Genomic DNA, 23,350 nt, shown 5'->3' on the forward strand with positions numbered 1-23,350 from the left:
CCAAACTTTTATCCAAAATGAGCTTTACAGGGAATAACACCAAATATTTCTATTGCAGTTCAGAACATTTTGTTATGCCTTAATTGTAGCACTATTAAAACTCCATGCATAGTAACAGCTTTTCTGAACAACAAGAATATAGATGAAACGAGAAAGATAGCTTGGAATCTGAGGATTGTGTACAAAGACTATTTTTTTAGTCACAAGAAAAAGAAACTCTAGCCTATTTTTGACTGTCCGGGATGCTATAACGAAATACTATAAACTGGATGACTTATAAAGAACATAAACTTATTTCTCATAGTTTCAGAGAATGGCAGTCCAGGACCACCAGGTGCCAGCATGGTCCTATGCTGGTGGGTTGCAGATGGTAACCTCCTCACTATGTCTTCACATGGGGAAAGGGACCAGCACCCTCTCTGAGATCTCTTTTATTACGATCTCTTTTATAAGGGTCCTACTCATCTCCCAAAGACCCTACTTCCTAATACCATCACCTTTGGGGTGAGACTTCAGTATATGAATTTGAAGGGGCATAAACCATAGCAAATGTGACAGAACATTTTTCTTTTACATCCAATTCTGAGAGAAAAATATATGCATTTCTCATTTATTTCTTAAGTGCTTAATCTATGTGAACCAGTATACGAGATGCTGAGAACATGAAAATGACTAAGATATAACCCTTCCCTTGAGAAACTAATAGAAATTGCCTCTTCAGTGTGTTAATAGTGGAATTAACAAGGAATTGTGGAAGCAAAGGAAGGGAGAGGGTCAGTACCATGGGACAGTGTCAGTTTAAGAGGACAATAAATCATGACAGAACAGACTTTGTGAGCTAAAACTTTTTAATGCAGGTTCCAGTGACCTTCCATTGTCCTTAGCAGTTAGTTCCTCTACGTGGCATTCCATTTAGGCTGCTCTAAAGAGATACCTTACCCTATGCATATATGGTGATCAAAACTCATAATAAAAAGATAAATAACTACAAAGTGAGAAGGATCTGAATAGACCTTTCTCCAAAAACAATATACAAATGGTCAATAAATAAACCCATGAAAAGATGCTCAACATCATTAGTCATCAGGGAAATGCAAGTCAAAACCACAATGAGATGCTCCTTTGCACACATTAGGATGACTAGAATCAAAAAATTAGCTAATAATAAGTGTTGGCAAAGATACAGAGAAATAGAAACACTCATACACCATGGGTGGAATGTAAAATTGTGTAACTGTTTTAAAACACCATCTGGTAGTTCCTCAAATTACCAAACAGAGTTTGGTAATCCAGCAATTCTACTCTTTTAGTGATTCCCTGCTCAAATATACTAGATTTAAAATAAAAATAAGTCCATACCTCACTACATAAAGTTACTGAAATGATTGCACCAAGATATATTGAATAATAAATCAGAAAAGCATTTGTTTAAAAGTGTATAAACAAATGGCATACATTTCTCCCTAGGTCTTTGAAAATGGGCAAGCATAACTGATCCTAACTCTTGCTGATTTTGCTTAAAACACTTCTGTCTAATGTGGTTTGAGTCTTATCACAGAGTAAAAACCCTTCTGGGATGATGTCTACTTACTTCAGGACAACCTTGGCATAAAATGCCCTCTTGGGCAGCTTTCCACCACTGTCAGCAGTTCTCCTCCTTGTGAGCCACAGATTGTGAATTCACCTTGCTTAGATTGTTAGGGATAATTAAAATCATATTCTTAGATTGCCTTTTTAATGGTCTGTATTAGTACATAGACTTTGCCTTTCCCTTGGGAGACTCTACTTCCTCATTTGTCTAAGAAAGAAAAAATTAGACTCATAATCGTCTCAATAATAAATGCAAAACAATGCTAACATTATTTTCTCCAGTGGAAGGGAGAAAAGGAGAGGGACGGCCCAGCACACAGTGGACTCTCAAATAAATATTTGTGTAATAAATAAACCTATTCTACCACCAATCCAATTTGTATTTCCATTACCAGTTCTCTCAACTGAAATACTGAATCATTTTGCTATCAACAGTCTGAACTTAAATTGTCACTTCTTCTAATTCATATAAATATTCCACATAATCTTTAAAGGGCAGTATTGGGGTGGGAGTTACCCGATTTTCCAGGTGTTGTGTCTCAGTTCCCCTGGCTAGGAAAAGGGACTCCCTTCCCCCTTGCGCTTCCCAGGTGAGGCAATGCCTCGCCCTGCTTCAGCTCTCGCTGGTCGGGCTGCAGCAGCTGACCAGCACCGATCGTCCGGCACTCCCCAGTGAGATGAACCCAGTACCTCAGTTGAAAATGCAGAAATCACCGGTCTTCTGTGTCGCTCGCGCTGGGAGTTGGAGACTGGAGCTGCTCCTATTCGGCCATCTTGCTCCGCCCCCCCCCCCCCCCCCCCACATAATCTTTTAAACATATTTTGCACATAATTTTGCATACTCTTATGACAACCAGAGTTTCAGCTGAGGAAAGTAACTAAGATAAGAAATCTGCATAGTAATGGGAAGAAGCACCTAATAGGTGGGATTTAATAGTTTTCTTGATTTAATTCTGCCTTATATTACACACCTGTATCCTACGTTTAGGATCAAAACCCTACATACAAAAAACTCTCTTAAGGCATTTCAGTATGATTCATTTGGTAATTACATTGTAGAGGATAATCAATACAAACTTACCTAAGGCACTTCTTTTATGACTATTATCATTAAATGTGTATGACTGAGGAGTCCTTTTAATAAGGGCAATTACAGATATATGTAAAATTTAAGGAGTGCTACTTAGGCAGAGGCAATGATGTTGTAAATTCAAGACAACTCCATTCAAAATAAGAGTTACACATTGTAATAAAAAGATAAATATTATCTTAACATATTTTATTATAACTACTTCCCCTTTATGGCAAAGAGCCTAAACCTAAAACTCAACATGGTTGATCTACCAGCAAGCTAAAGTAGGAAGAGATTGAACAACCAAGTCTGAGGTAGATGTACCATTAACTCCAAACAAATGGATAGGCACAATTTGGCCAATAGTACATTCTCAAAAAATAGCAGCTAATATCACATATTATTCGGTAAAAAATGAAATTAAAACCTATGCAAAAAATAAGAGGAAAAACGCCGTATAAATTTTGAAGTATATATTTTCTTCCATTTCCAAATAAATCTGAGTTGATGGTGTGTGAAGATATACATGCTCATTTGTAGTAAATTGACTTCATAGAGCATGTCTGAGAATTGATTTAAAAAAGAATACAATTTCATCATAGTTAATGATATATTTACTATTAAAATTGATATAGGTAATTTATAAATATGAAGACCTAAACTATAAATCATACATTACACTTAGTAATTACTAAATAAATGGATAATAATAGCGAACAAAAATAAGATGAAAGGACATCAGATTTATAAGGATCTAAGAACTATATAAGATCTATTATGTAAATGAGAAATTATTTTTGTTCCATTGCTATTGTAAATGGGAATTTTTTGCACCCCTAGAAATCTAAGATTATTTTTGCTACCAATATGTAAGCAAAGTTGATAATATGTCTTCATCGTTGCTCATTTTTTAATAAAAGAGACCAATGAATCTTTTTAGCAGTTGTTCTATTTTTAGTGATTGTTCTATAATGCGTTCAGCATCTGCTTTTTCTGTGGTTTTGTCAGTCTTCTTGGACTGCCTTAACAAAATACCAAAGACTGGGTGGCTTAGACACAGAAATGTACTTTCTCATAGTTCTGGAGACTAGGAAGCGCAAGATCAAGGTGCCATCAAAGCTGGCTTCTAGTGAGGCTCCTCTCCCTGGCTTCCAGATGACACTTTCACTCTGTGTTTTCACATGGCCTTTTCTCTCTGTGCAAGGGTGGAGACAGTGCTCCAGTAACTCTTCTTCTTAAAAGGGCATTATTCCTATTGGATAGGCATCCTCTTATTATGACATCATTTAACTTTAATTACCCATTTAAGGAAAGGCCTTTCTCCAAATACAGTCACAGTGGGGGTTAGGATTTCGACATATGAATTTTGAAAGGACATAATTCTGTCCAGTCCAGTGGTCAATGAAAAAATCATGAATCTCAATGGAAAGCTTATAAAACATTTTGATAGGAAAAGTTAGATAATTTACATTTTGCACACATTCAATTGCATTTCTTATGCTTAAAACTCAGATAACATAGAGAAAAAACTGAGTTTGAGTTATCAAGATGTAGAAGACATGGCTTCTGTTTCTAAGTTTCTCCCTACCTTGCTGTGAAGAAACTATGAACAGCAGGGTGCAGAAGCACAAAAGAAAGTGAAATACATAAAGCACATCACAAATGGGCATCATCCTTTTCCCACACAGGGATGTCTATGTTTCTAGAGACTATTGCCAAAGAAATTTCAACGTATCGCTAGATATTGTTATATTGATCATTAGATATTGTTATATCGATCTGGCCACAATTCATGAGAACTATGTAGGGACTAGTTGCTGTTACGTACGTTTTATAGATAATGAAAATTGGGTATGAAAAAGTACATCGAATATTTTAATATTTGTGACATTTGGGATTTCTTGGTTTAGCCAGCTTAATCTTTCCATTCATGAAGGCTGGGAGGGCATCTTATGTTACTTTATTTCCCAGAACACCCAAAGCTATGCCTGGTTATTCCGGAATCTCTCTCCTCTACTTTTCACACCCAAACAGACACCAAATCCTATGATAAAGTAATTATCATTGTTTTACAAACAAATAAGAAAGTATTTAATAGGTGCAAAGTACACTATCCAGGTGATGTTATACTAAAAGCCCAGAATTCACCATTACAGGAAATATCCAGGTAACAAAACTGCAATTGTACCTCCTAAAGCTCTACAAATACGAAAAAATAATGAAGGATTTGAGGATTAGAGGTTTACATAGCTGGCTAAGATTAAACAGCTCACAAGCCACAATCAGAAATCTTTCCATATGTTTCCACTGCCCTTGAGATAAATCTAACCACATTAGCAAAATACTCAAGACCTATATGGATTCTGCCATCCAGCATCAGATTCCTTTGTAGTCACAATCTTCAGTCACGTAATTCACTTTCCCGTCCCCATCCCCTGCTTATTTCCAGACCTTTGAACACTTACTACTTCCTGTCAGACACTCTCCCCTCAACACTCCCTCCCACATTCTCTCATCTTTGTTCTTTCTCAACAGTTCTTTGGCCTTGTTAGCAATTGCCTGCCTCTTGTCTTTTTCCCTACCTATCCTTGAGGCCTAGATCTGTGTCATACCTTCTTCTGCCCAAAGACTACTTAGTAGAATGCTTAGTACACAAGAGGCACTCAACAGTGATTGCCAGTTTTCTACTCACATTGTTGTTCAGCTGCATGTCTAGGACTAGAAACTATATTCATTAGCTCACTGTATATCCAATCATGTGTTTTAAAATTTTCAAAGCATTTTCAGCAGTGAGATATTAAGGTGGACTTTTCCAGCTATCTTACAAAACAATAATGCTTAAAAAGGATGTTTCATTTCCCCCATATGTCTTTACCTGGTCTCTTCTTAAATCACTTTTAAGATGATTTTTCTAGACCCTTCAGAATAGCTTAGTCTATTTTCTGTTTGCAGAATCAGAACCTCATTTAATGGTTGAGATAATCATATGCAGTTGAAAGAAAATAATAAGTTTAAAGGGAAACTTTAGAAATAGAGAATAAGTGCATGTATTGCATATATATGTATGTACTATGTGTATGCATATGTATGCATATAGACAGAAATATACGTGTGTGTATATCTATATCTATATCTAAATATTCTGAGTCTATTTTCTTCAGGCTTATTGAATACATCTGCGTAAGGTGGACATGTATAGCTCTATAGAGAGAACCCTACTTAATGCATTCCTAGAGGGCAATTATAAGTTGTTATTCCTTAAGTAGAAGACTCAGGTAGAAGCAACACCTGCCTCAAAGAGCAGCTTCTTCTCAAGTACGTTTTCATGTGAGGAGAAGTCTAAACCCATGCACCATGTGAAATGGTACATGTTACTCACGGAATGGAAGAAATGGAGAACTCTTAGAATTGGTTTAAAATTTTCAATTGTGAAGTGTAAAGGGCTGACCTAGTAGACATACGTGTGTCCTATAAAATGAGTTTGCGCCAATCCTAGCCAATGTTTCTCTGGAATTTTGGTAAGGGAAATAATTGAGAAAATGTACACACATGGGGTAAACTTCTAATACTAAATTGTTTGTGTTGCTACACAACTGCTTTAAAGGGAATTCTAGAACCATTTCTGGAAAGTTCAAAGATATTTTTATTTTCTCACTGATGTTCAACTTAACGGCACCTACTGAAGAGCCCATCCTCAGGGAAGTCCCCACTCATCTCCACTGTGTGTGTAAGGACAGTACACAAGGTTTGTCCAAAGCCTGGCACTTTGTTAAAAATCAAGTCAATTTTAAATTATGCATTTCTGCACTGATTCAGACATGGGATCAATCTAGACCCAAAGAGTGGCAAATCTCTAGAACGTTTATGGAGGGTTGTCTTTCTTCCTGTGTGGAGCTGTGTAAAAGTTATGGATGGGCAGATACAGAAAAGGACAATTACAGTCAGATTAAAATCCTTGAGCCAGAAAGCTGGACATATTGAACACAAGAATGGAAAAATACCACTTTTGACTTCTTTTTTAAAAAGTAGGTTTTAAAATAAATAATACAAGTAGTCATGGCTAAAATAAAATAAAAAAGTTGACCACAATATTCAGAGAGGCTCCTTCCACATTTTCTTCTTTAGAACTCCTCCCACCCCTGCTGCTTCGGGCTTTGTCTTCTATGAGAGTGGAGACTACCAACTCTTCACATCTTCCCAGAGTCCCTGTTTACATATAATGTTTTTTTTTCTTTTTAAAAAAAAAAAAAAAAAAAAAAAAACGTATTCAGATGGTATTAGGCCAACTGGTTTTATGAATTTGTGATTATAGGACAGCCCACAGAAGCCAGGCTTCAGATGTTTCTGTAGTCTTCCCAGAACCTAGTGCAATCCTTGTACCCAAAAGGTATCTACCAATACTTTATCCATGGTTACTGTAAGTCAGAAATGCTACCATAAATGGCTATGATAAAGAAAGTATCTATAAACTTATTTATATTTTATTTATTGTAAACCAGGTTGTCATTTATCTATTCTAATAAAAATCTCTACAAAAAGCTTAATGATTATGGAATTTTCCATTTTTATGTTATAAGAAGAAACAAAATGCTAAGCTTCAAATGATATTTAATATATATTCACTCTTTAAAATTACTGAGGAGGGCAACAAAATGTCTTTTCATCTACTCCATAAAATGATATTCTACTTGAAAAGTCTGTTAGTTCATGAAGGTTCACATTCACAGACAGTTAAGTACAAGAAAGGACTGCAAGTTGAAAGGCAAAACAAGAGTCTAATAAAATGCATGATTAAAGTTTTATAAGCAGAAGTTTGGATTTCTTGTGGGATTTTATCTTAAGAATACAAATATGCTTAAATTCTTAAAAATTATGAAAAGTACATTTACATAACAATGATAATAAAGTTCTTTTCTTCTCATCATTCATTTTGAGAAGGCAATAAATTCAATTTTTCATATAAACTCAGTCCTGCAGGATAATCCTAATTTTGTATCAGAGTAGTCAAAGATTATTTCAAACATTATACAAATATTCATTTTTGGAGCCTCTTAGAATAATTAAAACAGTGTATCAACCACATCCTGAAGTAAATTATGCCGTCTACAGTAGTTATAAATGATATAAAGTCCATGAGAGACCTCTAAAATATATCCAATTACCAAAACAATTCCTTTAAAACAGACAAAAAGCACCAAGACCACCAAAACTCAAAATATAAACATATCACTATTTTTTAGAAAATTAATCATGCTTGTAATTTACACATTCAACATGTAATCTATATTCAGATTTTTAGAGACAGCATGGTTCATAGAATAAAAATGTAAGTCTAATGACAACAAAGCTAGCAAACCTGAAGAAAAGGATTTGGCGCCATATGCAAAATGTAAAAATGCAAAGCATACACAACATAGTCAATATTATTCTTATATAAAGAGTTCCTGTAATCAATAAAATAAGGATAAATATTTCATTAAATATATAAAGGTCAAAGAAAATAGCAAATTCACAAAATGTAAAATGCAAATGTCCAAGAAAACTATAAAATGAAATCTTAATTTAATAGGAATATAAATACTAAGGAGACTCCATTTTATAAAATGTTTAGATATTCAAAATTGTAGGGAAAATGCGCTCTTAAGTGAGGTAAATTTTTGCTCTGCCAGTGAAGGTATAAGTATTTCTGGGATACTTTTCCTTTAGATATGAGCAAATAAATGACAAAGATACTTAAGGATAATCAATTTAGTGGGTTGTTTTTGTGTTTGTAGATACAGGATCTTGCTATGTTCCCCAGGATGAACTACAGCTCCTAGGTTCAAGAGATCCTTTCTTTCAGATTCCTGAGTAGCTGGGACTATAGGTGTAAGCCACCACACCTTGCTTAATTAAAACTAAGAAATATGATAATGTTCCCCAATATAAAACTGGAGGGTTGGTGTGATGGCTCATGTCTGTAATCCCAGCACGTTGGGAGGCCAAGGTGGGAGGATCACTTCAGCCCAGGAGTTTGAGATCAGCCTGGGCAATATAACCAGACCCCGTCTCTACAAAAAAGAAGAAAAAAGGAAAAGAAAAGAAAGAAAAAAGATATAGACAGATCTGGTCCCAGAAACCTGGGAGGGTGACGATGGAGGATCATTTGACCCCACGAATTCAAGGCCACAACAGAGCAAGACCCTGTCTCAAAAAGGAAACAAATTAGAACTGGAGGACACAGACATGTGCACAGGCACACACGAACAAAGATGTCATGATTTATCCTCAAGTGAAAATGAAGTTACAATATAGCACATATTTCATGTACATGGAGAAAACAAACGTGTGTGACTGTGTGTGTGTGCGTGTGTCTGTGTGTGTCTGTGTCTGTGTGTGTGTGTGTATCTGTGTGTGACTGTGCGTGAGTATGTGTGTGTTTGCAAAGTCCAGGTCTCTGGGTTATGTGTATGTGAGCATAATCTCAATATTTTCTGAGTTTTAACATTTTTATTTATCTCATTTTTAACCATAAAAATGTCAACTTTTATACCTCCACGTTTATTTTTCTGATTACACAAATGGTACACCACTTTGAATAAACAAGAAACCACAGTAAAAAATAAAAAATAAGCAATAACCACTACTGTACTGAGTACACTTTTCACCTGCTCTGTGTCTACAGATTCTAAGTATGGCAATTGTTTTAACCTCCTTCTCAAAGAACAGCTTGTATTCTTTTCTTGCCTGCTCCCTTACCAGCCTTCCTGCTTTGTCAAGATCATTACATTACGGTCACATATTTTATTTTATGTAAAGTGACCATATAATTATTAACCAAATTGAAATTTCAGATTGTTCTCATTTACATCACATAAACCTGCTTCTTTTTATAACTGTTTCAGTAAAATTAAAAATAAAAATAAAAAAAAGATGAATAAGAATATGTGGAGTGCACAGGGCAGATAGTAAAGCATATGCCTGAGACGCTTTGGTCGGATGCCTGGATATGAATCTGGATCTTCCCTTGGGATAGCTACTTATCTTTCTGTGCTAAAATGCCCTCGTTTGTAAAACAGGAAAATAACACCTAAGGTTGGGGTGTGGATGTTGAATACCTCTTCCTCAACACTGATGTTTTCTTCCCTAGAGAGGCAACTCCTCGAGGGAATGACTTCCGGCCTCACCACTCCCCGATACCCACTTTTTCTCGGGTTGAGGGGAGCCTGGATCAGGATACACGACAGATAAATTAACCAGCCTGGAAGTTTGAAGAGGCTCCTTTCACCTACAATTCTCTCTTGGGAACAGGCCCGAGCAAAGAGAGCAAGTGCTCTTCATTGCTACCAGCCACCAGGCAGTGGGACAAGCTGACACCTGAGTGATATCCTGCCAAGACAGACACTACCCGTGTCCAGATGGGCATGTCCCTCTCATGCAGTTGCAAACCACATGCTCAATGGCAGTTTCTTCAACAAATTAAGGTGATGTCTGACTTGCCCTATGCCTTACTGCTGTTCTTGTTTCTCACTTAGTACAGAAGTACAGAAGGTAAGAGCGTTGTTATTTAATGGGCTCCACCTACATACCTCCCACAGAGGATACTGTAACAAATAGATGTCTCACATGGTTTGAACTCAGTAAATGCTGTTTCTGTCTATATCTACATATATGTACATATATACACATATAAATATGCACACACGTGTGCATATGTACATGTTTTACATATGTGTATGTACACATAGATATTACTAATGCATATTAACCGTATTATATTACTTTAATTTATGTTGTCAATTTTTTTAACTTTTATTTTAGATTCAGGGGTATCAGTACAGGTTTGTTATATAGATAAGTTGCATCTCACTGGGGCTTGGTGTACAGATTATTTTGTCATCCAGGTAATAAGCATAGTGCTGGATAGCTTTTTGATTCTCATCCTTCTCCCACCCTCCACTCTGAGTAGGCCCCAGTGTCCCATGTTGAAAACTAAACATCAAGTACGTAAAGACACACTTTACATCTTTGTGTACACATGTACTCAATGTTTAGCTTCCACTTATAAATAAGAACATGCCATATTTGATCTTCTGCTCCTTTATTAGTTTACTTAAGATAATGGCTCAATCCATGTTGCAGTAAAGGCCATGATCTTGTAATTTTATACAGCTACATGGTATTCCATGGTGTATATTTGCCACATTTTCTTTATTCTATCTACCACTGACTGGCATTTAGGTTGATTTCATATCTTCGCTATTGTGAATAGTGCTGCAATGAACATACGCGTGTATGTATCTTTATGGTAGAATGATTTACATTCCCTTGGGTATATACCTAATAATAGGATCATTGGGTAAAATAGTAATTCTGTTTTAAGTTCTTCGAGGAATCACCATACTGGTTTCCACAATGGCTGAACTAACTCACATTCCCACAAGCAGTGTATAAACATTCTCTCTTTTCTCCACAACCTTGCCAATATCTGTTATTTTTTTGACCTTTTAGTAATGGACATTCTGACTGGTGTGCGACGGTGGTTCTCATTCTGGTTTTCATTTGCATTTCTCTAATGATAAGTAATGTTGAGCATTTTTTGGATGCTTATTTTCAATATTTTTATATTGAAAATTTCTTTACATAACACTGGTCAAGGTTCACTAGAGGTATTGTAACAGAGACTAACCACCTGGCCTAAGGAAAAACCAAAGAAGCATCTAAGTGTCATGTCACTACCAAACTTTATGTGGGCATATGTGCACCAATGAAACATGAAAAATTTATGGAATAAAACTTTCCAAGAGACCGAAAGTATTCACTTCAGTGGTATAGAAATGCACTGCCTGCAGTGGAAAAAATTATTAAATATTTTCTTGTACATCTTTGGATTGTGTATCAAACAGCATCTAATTGTTTTCTAATTTACACAATTCACAAAGAAAAAATGCCAGTATGAGTGCACATGTATGCCAATACATATATATGTGCGTGTGTGTGTGTGTGTTTAGGCTAATTTAGTTTATCCTCAGAAATCAGTATTTGCGTATGCTTATCTTAGATATCAGTGAAGCATTACATGTCAAAATAATGTGCATTAATTTGAAGAAAAATTTGACCTCATGCTTTTGCAAATAAAGGTTTACCTATGATGAGTGTAAATTCTAGCGTATTCCATAACCAAATCTGCCTTATGATCAGTAATACAATTTCCATCATAACCATTTGTGTTACTGTATTTTGACACTACAAATGTGAAAGTTCTCTATTTTCTTTGTTTCACTAAAATATGATTGAATTAAATTGTGCCATTTTAAAGGCAGCTAATATTTTAGTTAGTATAATATTACCTCTAAATCCAGAGTTTAAGTCTTTTGCCCATTCCTAGTTTAATGTTTATGGTTTGATCAAAGAACAAGCAACTTCATTACCTAACCTATGATATACATTATTACTGTGCCCACATATGAAAGTGTTTTCTGAATAACCTTTGAAGACAAAAAGCGAAATGGATGGAATAATATCATGGTATATGTTAGCAGATATAATTAGCATATGATATATTTTCATTTTTACTTAATAACTTTTAAATAGACTTTGATTTTTCTTGGATTCTTTAAAAGGCAAAAAGATTTATTCCAGAGGAAAAATTCCTAAGAGTCAATGTTTGGTTGTTGTTACAGAAGAAAAGCAACTTAAATCCAAATGTTAAGGCACCTTCTCCAAACTACATAATTCAAATAAAACTGGTTAAAATAAATCTGGAGTAAATGATAAAAATAAGTGTTTGTTTGAATATCTACCATGTATAAAAATTATTCGTTTGCAATGCACATGGGTAATCCTGCCTTTTGGAATATAATGAACCCCTCAATGATCCTTAAATCTCTTTAAATTATATTCTTGCTATGCAACTTTTCCTTACATATACTTGATTTTAATGGTTCACTTTCAACATAACACTCACAGTATTCCCATGTTAATAAAACAATCTTACCAACATACTGAATTTAATGTCAGAAACCCTGTCATCTCAAATAAAATCTGCCTTTTTCCCTCAAGAATAAATATTTTGTACAATTTCTCTCATTTTTTTCTTCATTTATTTTCCCAGATATTTTGGAATACCATATTTATTATTCAACACATCTGCCATTAATAATTTTTGGTATTTTTCAGCCGTATCACTGGAATAATTAGATTAAAGCATAACATATCTGGATTTTAACTAATAAATAAATATTCAAACATTGCATATAACCCCTATGCAATTAATCAGAGCAGAGCAAGGACATGTGTGGAGTATTGGGACTTTGCAATTTCACACTAATAAACATAGGAATCAATTCAGCGATGAGCATTTAAAATGTCACGGTGATATATTTTGAAAGGTACAATATAAACTCATCTCCAGCCACTAACTTACCCAAGACTGTGAGCTCTGCAGAGGCACTAATATTCTCATTTTTATATGTGACAACACAGGTATACATTCCACTGTCATCATCTGTCACGTTGGAGATAAGCAAGTTGCTCCCACCCAGTAAAGAATACTTTTTAGACCTGCAAGACATAGGGTAGGTAAAGAGTAAATTAACACATGTATATATTAAGCAAGATACTCAGAGCTTTAAATGACCTCCACCAAAGCTCAAACTAAGACACTGGAAAGAAACTCTGTATCATAGGGGCTTGATTACAGTCTCACTTATTTATCAAAAAAAATTCACTCAAGGTAAACTACTCCCATTGGAAGATTGTGTGTAGTGATCAAACAAATGAAGCAGATTAAACTTGGAAGTAGCTTTAGTGCTAAAAACTGATAATCTAGTCCTAATCTCTCATTTTGGATTTGAGAACCTCAAGGTCTAGAGAAGCGGTCCTCTGGAGTGAAAAATCAACGTCCTGTGCCCTGAAATCCAATTTAGTGATCTTTGTGCAAAATCATATTTGCTATTGCACGAAGAGTGCTTGGCTATACCCAGAGAACACACCTTGATGTGCTGAAACTGTAACTGGATTTCCTGTGTATTCTAATGTTCTCAAAAATATTGTAATATCAAACACCATGCCTTGTTGTTATCTAAATATTTAAGGTAAATGAAATTTAAAGATTAATTCATGATTGATGGACTTACCTTTTCTTTAAAAATAAGTATGTTAAAAAGGAGAATACCAGTCCTCAAAAATCAGTGAAATTAAGTAAGATCCATTTCATCAGAAGGACTAAGTATTCCATTCTATTGAGAGTTTACTTTCTAACTGTACCTAATATTAATGTTCCAGCAATTCAAAGCCAGCCAAGTTCTCCTCTCTTCCCTTAAATATTTGTTAGAGCTCGAAATATGAGCAATATAGTTGAAGTTCAAAAAAAATTGCTGAAACTCTGTAAAGACATGCTACATATTTGAACTCAGAAAAATTTAGTTTTATTTTTCTCCTTAGTTTTATTGAAGTGAAATTGACAAATAAAACTTGCATATAATAACAGTGTAGACTGTAATGTTTTGGAATATGTGTACATTGTGAAATGATTATCACAATTGAACTGATGATCATATCCATCACTTCATGTAGTCATCTTTTGTGTGTGACACAGAATATTAAGGATCAAACCTCGCTATATACCACTTTCTTATAATGGAATCCACCAAAATTTCTCTGCTGAAGATTCTTTGGGCAGGACCATCTCAGAGGCAACCCTGACTTTCTCAGTTTCCTTTCAGAATTGATCTCATGGATTTTGATCTTTTCCTCATCTTCTCATCCCAGTGGCTGTCTTTCATATACTGTATCACGCCAACAAATGTGGAAAAATATTCAATTATTATGAAAAATCCTAATACTGTAGGTACTTATATCAAATTAGAGAAATATAAATAGCAGCATATACTAATACAAAAGTACACAGTACAAAAAAAGTCTTAAATGTGAAATACCTGAGTTGGATGACTTCCTTGCCTCGTAACCAGGTAAAACTTGGCGGAGGATAGCCAGAAACACAACATTCCAGGACAGCATCTTTTCCTTCAATGGCTACTACATTGGATGGTCTTTGCAGAAAATACAGCTGTCTGTGCAGTCCTGGATCTATGAGAGGAAAAAACAGTATCACATAATGTATGAAAAACATTGCAAAGATAAATGGTATACTTTGATTTTTTTTCCTAACCAGACAAAAGATGAAGAAAGAAAAATGGAAAGATGTCAAGAAATTTACAAACTCCTAAAACAGTTTTTTTCATCCCAAGTTTATAGGATTATGGTATTGAAATATTCTTAGCTGTAGATGATGTCATGATATAGGGCATCAGCTTGAGGCTATTCATGTATCTGAGGTTACCTATAAGTAAGCAGGTCTTGTTTACTTATCGGCATTGGAGAATAGAAAAATGTCAATAGCTTTTCTAAATGTTATTATCCAAAACTTTTTGATATGTTCAGTTTGCCTACCACCAATATCTATTCTATTTTCTTCTACATTGTTTATTGCTTCTGTGGCTCGGAAAATAAGAGAAGCAAATAGATTAGAATCTGACATATTCAAATTGTGTTAAATAGCATACAGGTACTGAGGATTAGAATACACAGGTGCTGAGAAAATAACTGCTTTCTGAGCCTGAAGCAAGGGGATAGAAAAAGATGGCACAATCATGGGGTAAATATGCTCAGTTATAAGAGATAAAAGCCAAATAATGAATTAGAGAAAAATATATATTTAAAGAACAAACAAACCCACGTAAGGACATTGCAAAAAGCAGGCTAGAAATATAAGAAGATACCTAGGAAATGGTAATTCTTAAAGATGCAGGAAAGACAGATTTGAGGAAAGAATGAAAAGTTTCGTACTACAAAGAGGTTAAGCAAAATGTAATAGAATCCAAGTAAGGAAATGGTCCAATTATTCATCCATCCCTATATCCATGGTCTTTGTAATTTTGCAATTCCATCTGTAAAGAGGTGAACTCTTTCTCCCTACTTCTTGTTGTTACTTGCTTCCACCAATTGAATACGGCGGAAATGAAAAAAAAAATAATAAAGAAAATAACTGCTTTCTTAGAAAAGGAATTTACATTTGTATAACTTGAGTTGGTTTATTTTATAACTAATCTAACTGCCTGGCTTGTTTATTTTTAATTTTCACAACATTTGAAAGAGTTTGCCCCTAGAGCTGAGACCCTGGGTCAGTGAAGGGCTCTGCACCCTTCTACTTCATCTGATGCATTTACTAGTTCTATATATGGAACATTATTCACTTTCACTAGCAGATAACTGAAACAGTGTTTATGCAACCTAGGAACTCTTTTGATTAAATCCTTAAATACATTTCATCCAAAGTTGCTAAGATTGTATCAGGTGGAATAAGGAAAAATTCACAAAGTTCTAAGCCCAGAATGCAATGCTCAGGTAGGCTTGCTGAAAGTTAAGAGCTTCTATTTCCCCTTCTATATAAGCTCTACTAATAATGCCTGGGGACACACCAACACCAGTCCTTAGAGGAGGGTATTCTACCCATGGCAGTGTCCTCTGACCAGACCTGTGGACTAAAATCATGTCACTCAAAGTTTATTTGAGACAAGATACTGTGTTTTCAAGTACCCATAAAATCCACATCTCCTGAGGAAGGCTTAATTGAAGCCATCTTCAACCTAATTCATTCAGTGGGATTATCCTGTAATCTGTCATTTTGTAGAATCAAAGCAAAATCTGGATGCAAAGAAAATGAGGCAACGAAATCTTTTGAACTAGGATTGGGGTGAGGAGAATCGCTGAGGGAGGATAGACCCAATGGAGTCATAGCATGAGCTGCTGGTGATCAGAGAGGATATAAAGTGGGAGGGGACGTAGGACACATTTGACATTATCCTTAGTTTTCATCAGCCTGATCCAACTCCACACAGGTGAATCACAAGGTGAATCACAGGGTAATAAAAGACACCTATTCTCAAGCTAGTAGTTGGGACAGTAATTGTTACCTAAAGTATTCTTTGTGTGGAGAGAGAAAATTTCACACTTTCTCAGTCTTCCCACATTTGCTTCTGGTTGTTCCAGCAACAAAAATAAATACTCTTCACAATGAAAATATTGAGAGCATTTTCCAAATAGGTTCATCTTTATTATATCAATATTGTAGAAAAATATCTCAGAACTTTTGAAAATTGCTGATGGTATGCTCCATTTCCTTTCTTCAAAGTGACTTTTCAAATCTCTCAAATATGGTTTGAAAGACAATACAGCTTATCGATAAATTTCCTGAACAGGAAAGTTCCCAAAATTTGTATTTACAAATAGTTGTCTTGATATTAGAGGCCTTTGCATTTTAATATTTTACTTTCACCACCTGCTCCTCAGTAGAAATGTTTCTACAACTTATACTACACAATATAGTTTTACAATATCCCCTGTGAAAAACATCAAGATCTACTTAATCTTCTAGCTTAAATAAAAATTACCTGGTACCTATCAACAATGCTACTAATTAACCCATAGAAGAGACACTTTTTCCTTATTTATTTATTTATTTATTTATTTATTTATTTATTTATTTTGAGATGGAGCCTCTCTGTCACCCAGGCTGGAGTGTAGTGGTGCCATCTCAGCTCACTGCAACTTCCACCTCCTGGGTTCAAGTGATTCTCCTGCCTCAGCCTCTCAAATAGCTGGAATAACAGGCATGCTCCACCATACCTGGCTCACTTTGGTATTTTTAGTAGAGATGGAGTTTCACCATGTTGGCCAGGCTGGTCTCGAACTCCTCATCTCAGGTGATCTGCCCGCCTTGGCCTCCCAAAGTGCTGGGATTACAGGTGTGAGCCACCATGTCCAGCTGACATTTTCTACTCAAACTATTTTACTTCATCAGAAAACAAAATCATGCAACACAAAATGGTTATTTAATATTTTATTTAAAAATTTTTATTTACTAAACAGTTGAACAGATAGATAGTTCAGAGAATTGTCATATATCAGGTCCCCATCCTTTGCAATGCAGTTTCTCCTATTATAAACATCTTACACTAGTGTGTTATATTTGTTACAATTCATGAACCAATATTAATATATTGTCATTAACTGAAGTCCATAGCTGCCATTCTGGTTTGTCCTTTACTTTTCATAATTCTATGGGCCTGACAAATGCATGTCATATCATTTGAAATAATCTCAGCATCCTAAAAATCCCTGAGCTTCACCTATTCATCCCACCCCTGCCATCCCTACCAAACTCCAGGCAACCACTGATCATTTTACTATTTCTATAGTTGTACCTTTTCCACGATGTCATATCACTAGAATCATAAAGTACATAGCCTTTTCAGACTGGCTTTTTTCACATAACAATATACATTTAAGATTCTTTCATGCGTTTCTGTGGCTTGATAGGTTGCTTATATTTATTGCTGGATAATATTCCATTGTATAGATGTACCAGAGTTTATCCACTCATCTTTTGAAGGATACACCTTGGTGGCTTCAAGTTTTTGGTGATTATAAACAAACCTGCTATAAACATTCAAGCGTACATTTTTATCAGGACACACATTTTCAACTCAACTGAGTAAATACCTTGGAGTGCAAGTGCTAGATTGTATGGTAAAACTGTTTAGCTTTGTGAGAAACTGCCAAACTGTCCTCTAAAGTGCTGTTCAATTTTTCATTGCCACCAGCAAAAACAGTTCTACATCCTTGTCAGCATTTGCTATTGCCATTTTTTTTAATTTTAGCCATTCGAATACATGTGTAATGGCATATAATAGATGTTTTAACTTGCAATTCCCCAATGGACATATGATGTTACACATATTTTTATGTTTACTTTCCATTTTTATATCTTCCTTGATGAGGTGTCTGTTCAGATTTTTTATCTATTTTTAAATTGATTTCTTTCCTTACCATTGAGTTTTAATAATTTGTTGTTTGTGTCAGATTGAAGTCCTTGATCAGAAGTGTGTTTTGCAAAATTGTTTTCAATCTGTGGGTCGTTTTTTCAATCTGTGGGTTCTTTTAACAGTGTCTTTTGTAGAAGATACGTTTTTAATTTTAATAAAGTCCAACTTACCAACTTCTCCTTTCATGGGTTATTATTTAGATGTTGTATCTAGAAATGCATTGCCAAATTTGCTTACCTATATTTTTCCTACATTATCTTCTAGAAGTTTTACAGTTTTGTGTTTGTATTTAGGTTTACAGTTCATTTTGAGTTAATCTTTGTGAAAGGTATGTCTGGATTCTTCCTTTTTTTTTTTTTTTTTTTTTGATATGGACATTCAATTGTTCCAGCACCACTTGTTCAAAAGGCGATTTTTTTTCCCACTGACTTGATTTTGCTCAAAGATCAACTGACTGTATTTGTCTGGGTCTATTCTGGGGAGTTCTCCTCTATTCCATTGATCTATTATTTTGCCAATATCACACTATCTCAACTGTTGTAATGTTATAGTAAGTCTTGAAATCAGGTAGTGTCCACCCTTCAACTTTGTTCTTATTCAGTATTGTGCTCCTATTCTGGGTCTTTTGTCTTTGCATGAAACTTTTAGATTCATTTTGTTTAAATTAAGAAAATTATTTACCAATATTTAATCTTTGTTTTAAAATATCAGTGATCTAAGCATCATGGGCTTATACAGCCAAAAAAGAACCACCTACTTTTCCATTTTCAGATGGAGCATAAATGGTGCAGATTACTCCAATCTTGACTTGGCTCATTTCAGTGACGTTTGTTACCATTGTGGCTTCATAGGCATTGGAATTTGTGACATTCATTATACGAAAATGTCAGCTTTTGACAGAAAAACATGATTTTATTTCCCAAAGGTATTTCTTTGTATCATTTAATAAGTTCTAACACTAAGAAAGTTCCCCCAAAAAGTAATATAATTTTTCATTAATAGTAAGTAGTTCATGTATTTTACAACATCGTGCTAGATGAATGATCAATAAATGTTTTAATATTCTCTAATCCAGAAGGGAGGATTTTTACTCTTTTTGTAAGTCAGGCCCAACCTCATATCTTGCTTTGACTGGCAGATTGTGGTGAAAGCCACACTGCATGAGCTCTGCAGCCAAGGTCTCAAAAGGCCTTACAGCTTTTGCCATTGCTCTCTCTTGACACTACCATGTTAGTCTAGCCAAATGGAAGATAGAAAGTCACATGGAGCATAACGGAGGCCCTCAGTCAACAGCCAGCACTAGGTGTCAGGCATGTGAGTGAGGCCATCTTGAAACCTCTCTCTCAGCCAAATGCACATAAGTGAGGCAAAGTGAAACTGGCAGATAAACTGTTCATATAAATACAGAATCATAAGAAATCATAAATCATTACTGTTTTGAGTCACTAAACTTTGTAGTTCCTTATGCTGCAAAAAATAACTGAAGTATATTCATAAAAATGAAAACAAAACAAGATCTCAGAAACTTAAAATACCAAGCAACTGTTTTTGTTATTTCAGTTCGATTTTTAGTTTCTGTTTTTGCACTGCTGGAATGTTCTACAGAAACATTATTAAACTTGATATCTGCCTTATTTTTTTCTTTTATTTACAATATGAGTTTTAGAGAGTAGGATTAAGAAAGTATATTTGTATTTTTAAATGAAGAGGAAAAAGATGCAATTTTCAAAGTTAACATTGTGTGATGGAATTATAGGTGGTTTTTTCATCTTTGGATTCTTATGTATTTTCTAAAGGTTTTTAAATAACATGTATTCTCAGAGTACAGAGTTATCTTAAACTCTAGTATTGCAAAGTGTAGAGAAATTGTACCAGCAGCAAACAATTATAAAAGTTAAAGACTAACATTCAAGGCACATATATAAGAGTAAATGAGAGTTTTTCCTCTAAGCTCCATAAGAATAGATTAAAAAGTCCTGGGAGATGTGAACTTAAAATTCCAGGTTGTGAGTCTTGTTGACTAAATCGATTTTAATGGAACCATGATGAAATTAGTAATTACTGATTAAAAATCATTTGTGTTCTCATTATATGGGAACCACTATTCATATCCAAATGCAGTTATGCAGCTAATAGAATATAGAGACTTTTCCAGTGAATTAATGAACATAGTTCAATTACAGGAGAGGGTATCAGAATGCAAATTTGTAATGTTCTATTTCATAAATTGGTTGACCCTTATGTGGTCATTTTCCTTTTTATTCTCTAAGATATCCATATATTTCATTTATTTGTATGTATCTATGACATATTTTAAAATAAAACTAAGAGAAAAATATAAGTGTGGGTCCTAGAAAGCATATTTGACAATAGCTTTACAGTCAAGCCAGCAGAAAGGAAGGATTTTTTCTAATGTCAAATTTTGGTATTAAAATCTACAAAAGCATACCTCTTTAATGTGACACTCATGAATGTAAATGTACAAAATTATGCAACTACTTTTCTAAATTTATTAAAAGCAGTAATGCTTTGCTTGATCTCAAGCCCATCTCAAGTTTAGCATTTTCCTATTGGGGAGAAAATATTGACCTGATTCTTTGAACTGGTCTGTTTGTTATCCTGGTGGCAGTACAGCTAATCCTCCCAGACAGCAAGAGGGTGGTATGGAAATAAAGAAAGAGAAAACAATCATTACAGTGATACTGATCTCAGACTACACAGATTGCATTAAAGTGTGGAACCACCCTATGGCAATATGTTGCCTTTGCTATTCTTTCCTTTCTCTCTTTCCTCTTCACTTTTTCCTAAATAGAAATATTGGCCTACTTTAGCTTAATCTGTTATCCGGGTTGAGGATGATCAGTCTACAATCATTACAACAAAGAACAACGATGCAGACAGTGAATCTCAAACTGTTGGGTCTTAGGAACTTTTGTACTTTTGAAAATTATTATCCCCTTGAAGCCCTTTAGCTTTTGGTTATATAGGATATAGCAAAAAAATACATTCCATACTAAAAATCAAAACAGACTTTTAAAATATTTATTAAATATTTATTCTTTTTGAAACAGGGTCTGTCTCGCTCTGTTGCCCTGGCTGGATTGCAGTGGCATGATCTCGGCTTGCTGCAACCTCCACCTCCCTGGCTCGAGCCTTCCACCTCAGTCTCCCGAATAGCTGGGACTACAGGCACATGCCACCATGCCCAGCCATTTTTGTTTGGATTTTTTTTTCCCCCCGTAGAGACAGGGTGCCCAGGCTGGTCTCAAACTCTTGAGCTCAAGCAATCTGCCCACCTCAGCCTCTCAAAGTGCTGGGATTATAGGCATGAGCCGCTAAATATTTATTTTTATCCCATCAAAAATAACATTTTTTTAAAAAAACTATATTTGCCAAAACAAAAATATTGAATATAGTGGTAGTTCTTTCCATTTTTATAAATCTTAAAAATTATTGGTTTAATTTAAAAATACTTTCTGCATTCACATTGTTCTGTTGTTTTTGTTGAATTACATAGAAGCAATCTGGCCTCAAATAAATATGTACTTGGGAAAAGGAGGTGTATTTTGATAGCCTTTTCACATAATTGTAGAGATATCCTTGAACACTAACAAAACTCAATAAGCAGCATCTTGAAAATTAGTTGTAATGTGAAATCTGGCGCCATATTGATAAATGTTTTGTCCTATGTTATGTAAAAATCTACTGATCTAGCTGGTATTTTGAATAGATCTTTTACCCATGCATGATTTTGTCACATCAATCACTGGTTATTTGGATTGGTACATTGTATTAGACACATCTTCCAAATGTTGACACATTTATAGAGTAGCGAAAAATTTCATTTGCTACTCTCACCACCAATCCCATCAGAAAGGTGCTTGAATGTTGGAAAGCTGTCAAGCTCCCAGTGGCAGATAAATGTTTTGCAAATTTCTAACTTAGAAACTTGAATTTCATTCTTGGCAGTAAATATAATTTTCCTTGAAGTAGCTAGCTCACTTTGTTCATTTTTGAGAAATGTGTAACAAGTACCCAAGTCTGAATAGCAAGTTTTTCTATTGACTGTCCTTTCAAGTAAAAATGGTGTTTCATAAAGGAAAAAAAAAAAAAGGTAGCTAATTCAACTTGAAACTCAAATTATCTCAGAAGTGTTTACCATGCAAAACCCATAGTTTTGTGTATGTATTTTCCTATTTTGATATTTGGAATACTAAAAAGATGTGTACTTTAAGGATCGAGACAATACAACTAATAATTTTCACTGCTCTATCATGGACATTCTTAAGCCAACATGGTTAAAAAAAAAAAAAAAAACCTCAAAAGATATATTAGTATTATTATGAAAATAATTTTTGACCTTGCAGATTCCCTGAAAGCATCTCAAGAAAATTCAAAGTTCTAGGTACCTATCATACTTTGAGAACAAATGCAGACACAGTCTCATAAAATAATCATGTTTCTGAAATACTCAAGAAGCCCATTTTCCTTCAACATAGAAATAGTTTTATATCTTTCAAATAGAAATTGATAAATTAAATATATTTCTTCTTTTTCCCCCTTTCTGTCCCCTTTTTCTTCCTTCCTCTTTTCTACCTCTCCTGCCCCTCTTATTTTGCATTTGAGTAGTGCAAAAAATAAATATGTTCAATTACTATATTTCAGCAATAGTTTGTTAAAAGTCCAATAGCATCATGGATCATATAACCTGACACATTTACTTACACTTAATATATTCAGAAACAAAAAGTTAGCTCTCATCAGGCCCCATGCCCTAAAGAAGGGAAGATGTATTAAAGGAAGAGAATATATCCTTTTAAAA

General features: G+C 34.7%; 1 protein-coding gene across 8 annotated transcripts in view; it reads right to left on the bottom strand.

Annotated features, from left to right (window-relative positions):
* Window positions 1-23,350, bottom strand: part of DCC (DCC netrin 1 receptor) — a 1,206,733-nt gene that overhangs the window by 610,636 nt on the left and 572,747 nt on the right. For all 8 annotated transcript variants that reach the window (XM_005586668.5, XM_074022755.1, XM_074022754.1 and 5 more), the window contains exons 4-5: window positions 14,581-14,731; window positions 13,068-13,204 (exon numbers count right to left, since the gene is read on the bottom strand). In XM_005586668.5, the coding sequence (XP_005586725.3) occupies window positions 13,068-13,204; window positions 14,581-14,731 (288 nt within the window). The remainder of the gene's footprint in view (window positions 1-13,067; window positions 13,205-14,580; window positions 14,732-23,350) is intronic.

Source organism: Macaca fascicularis, chromosome 18 (assembly GCF_037993035.2).
Source record: "Macaca fascicularis isolate 582-1 chromosome 18, T2T-MFA8v1.1".
Lineage (NCBI taxonomy): Eukaryota > Metazoa > Chordata > Mammalia > Primates > Cercopithecidae > Macaca > Macaca fascicularis.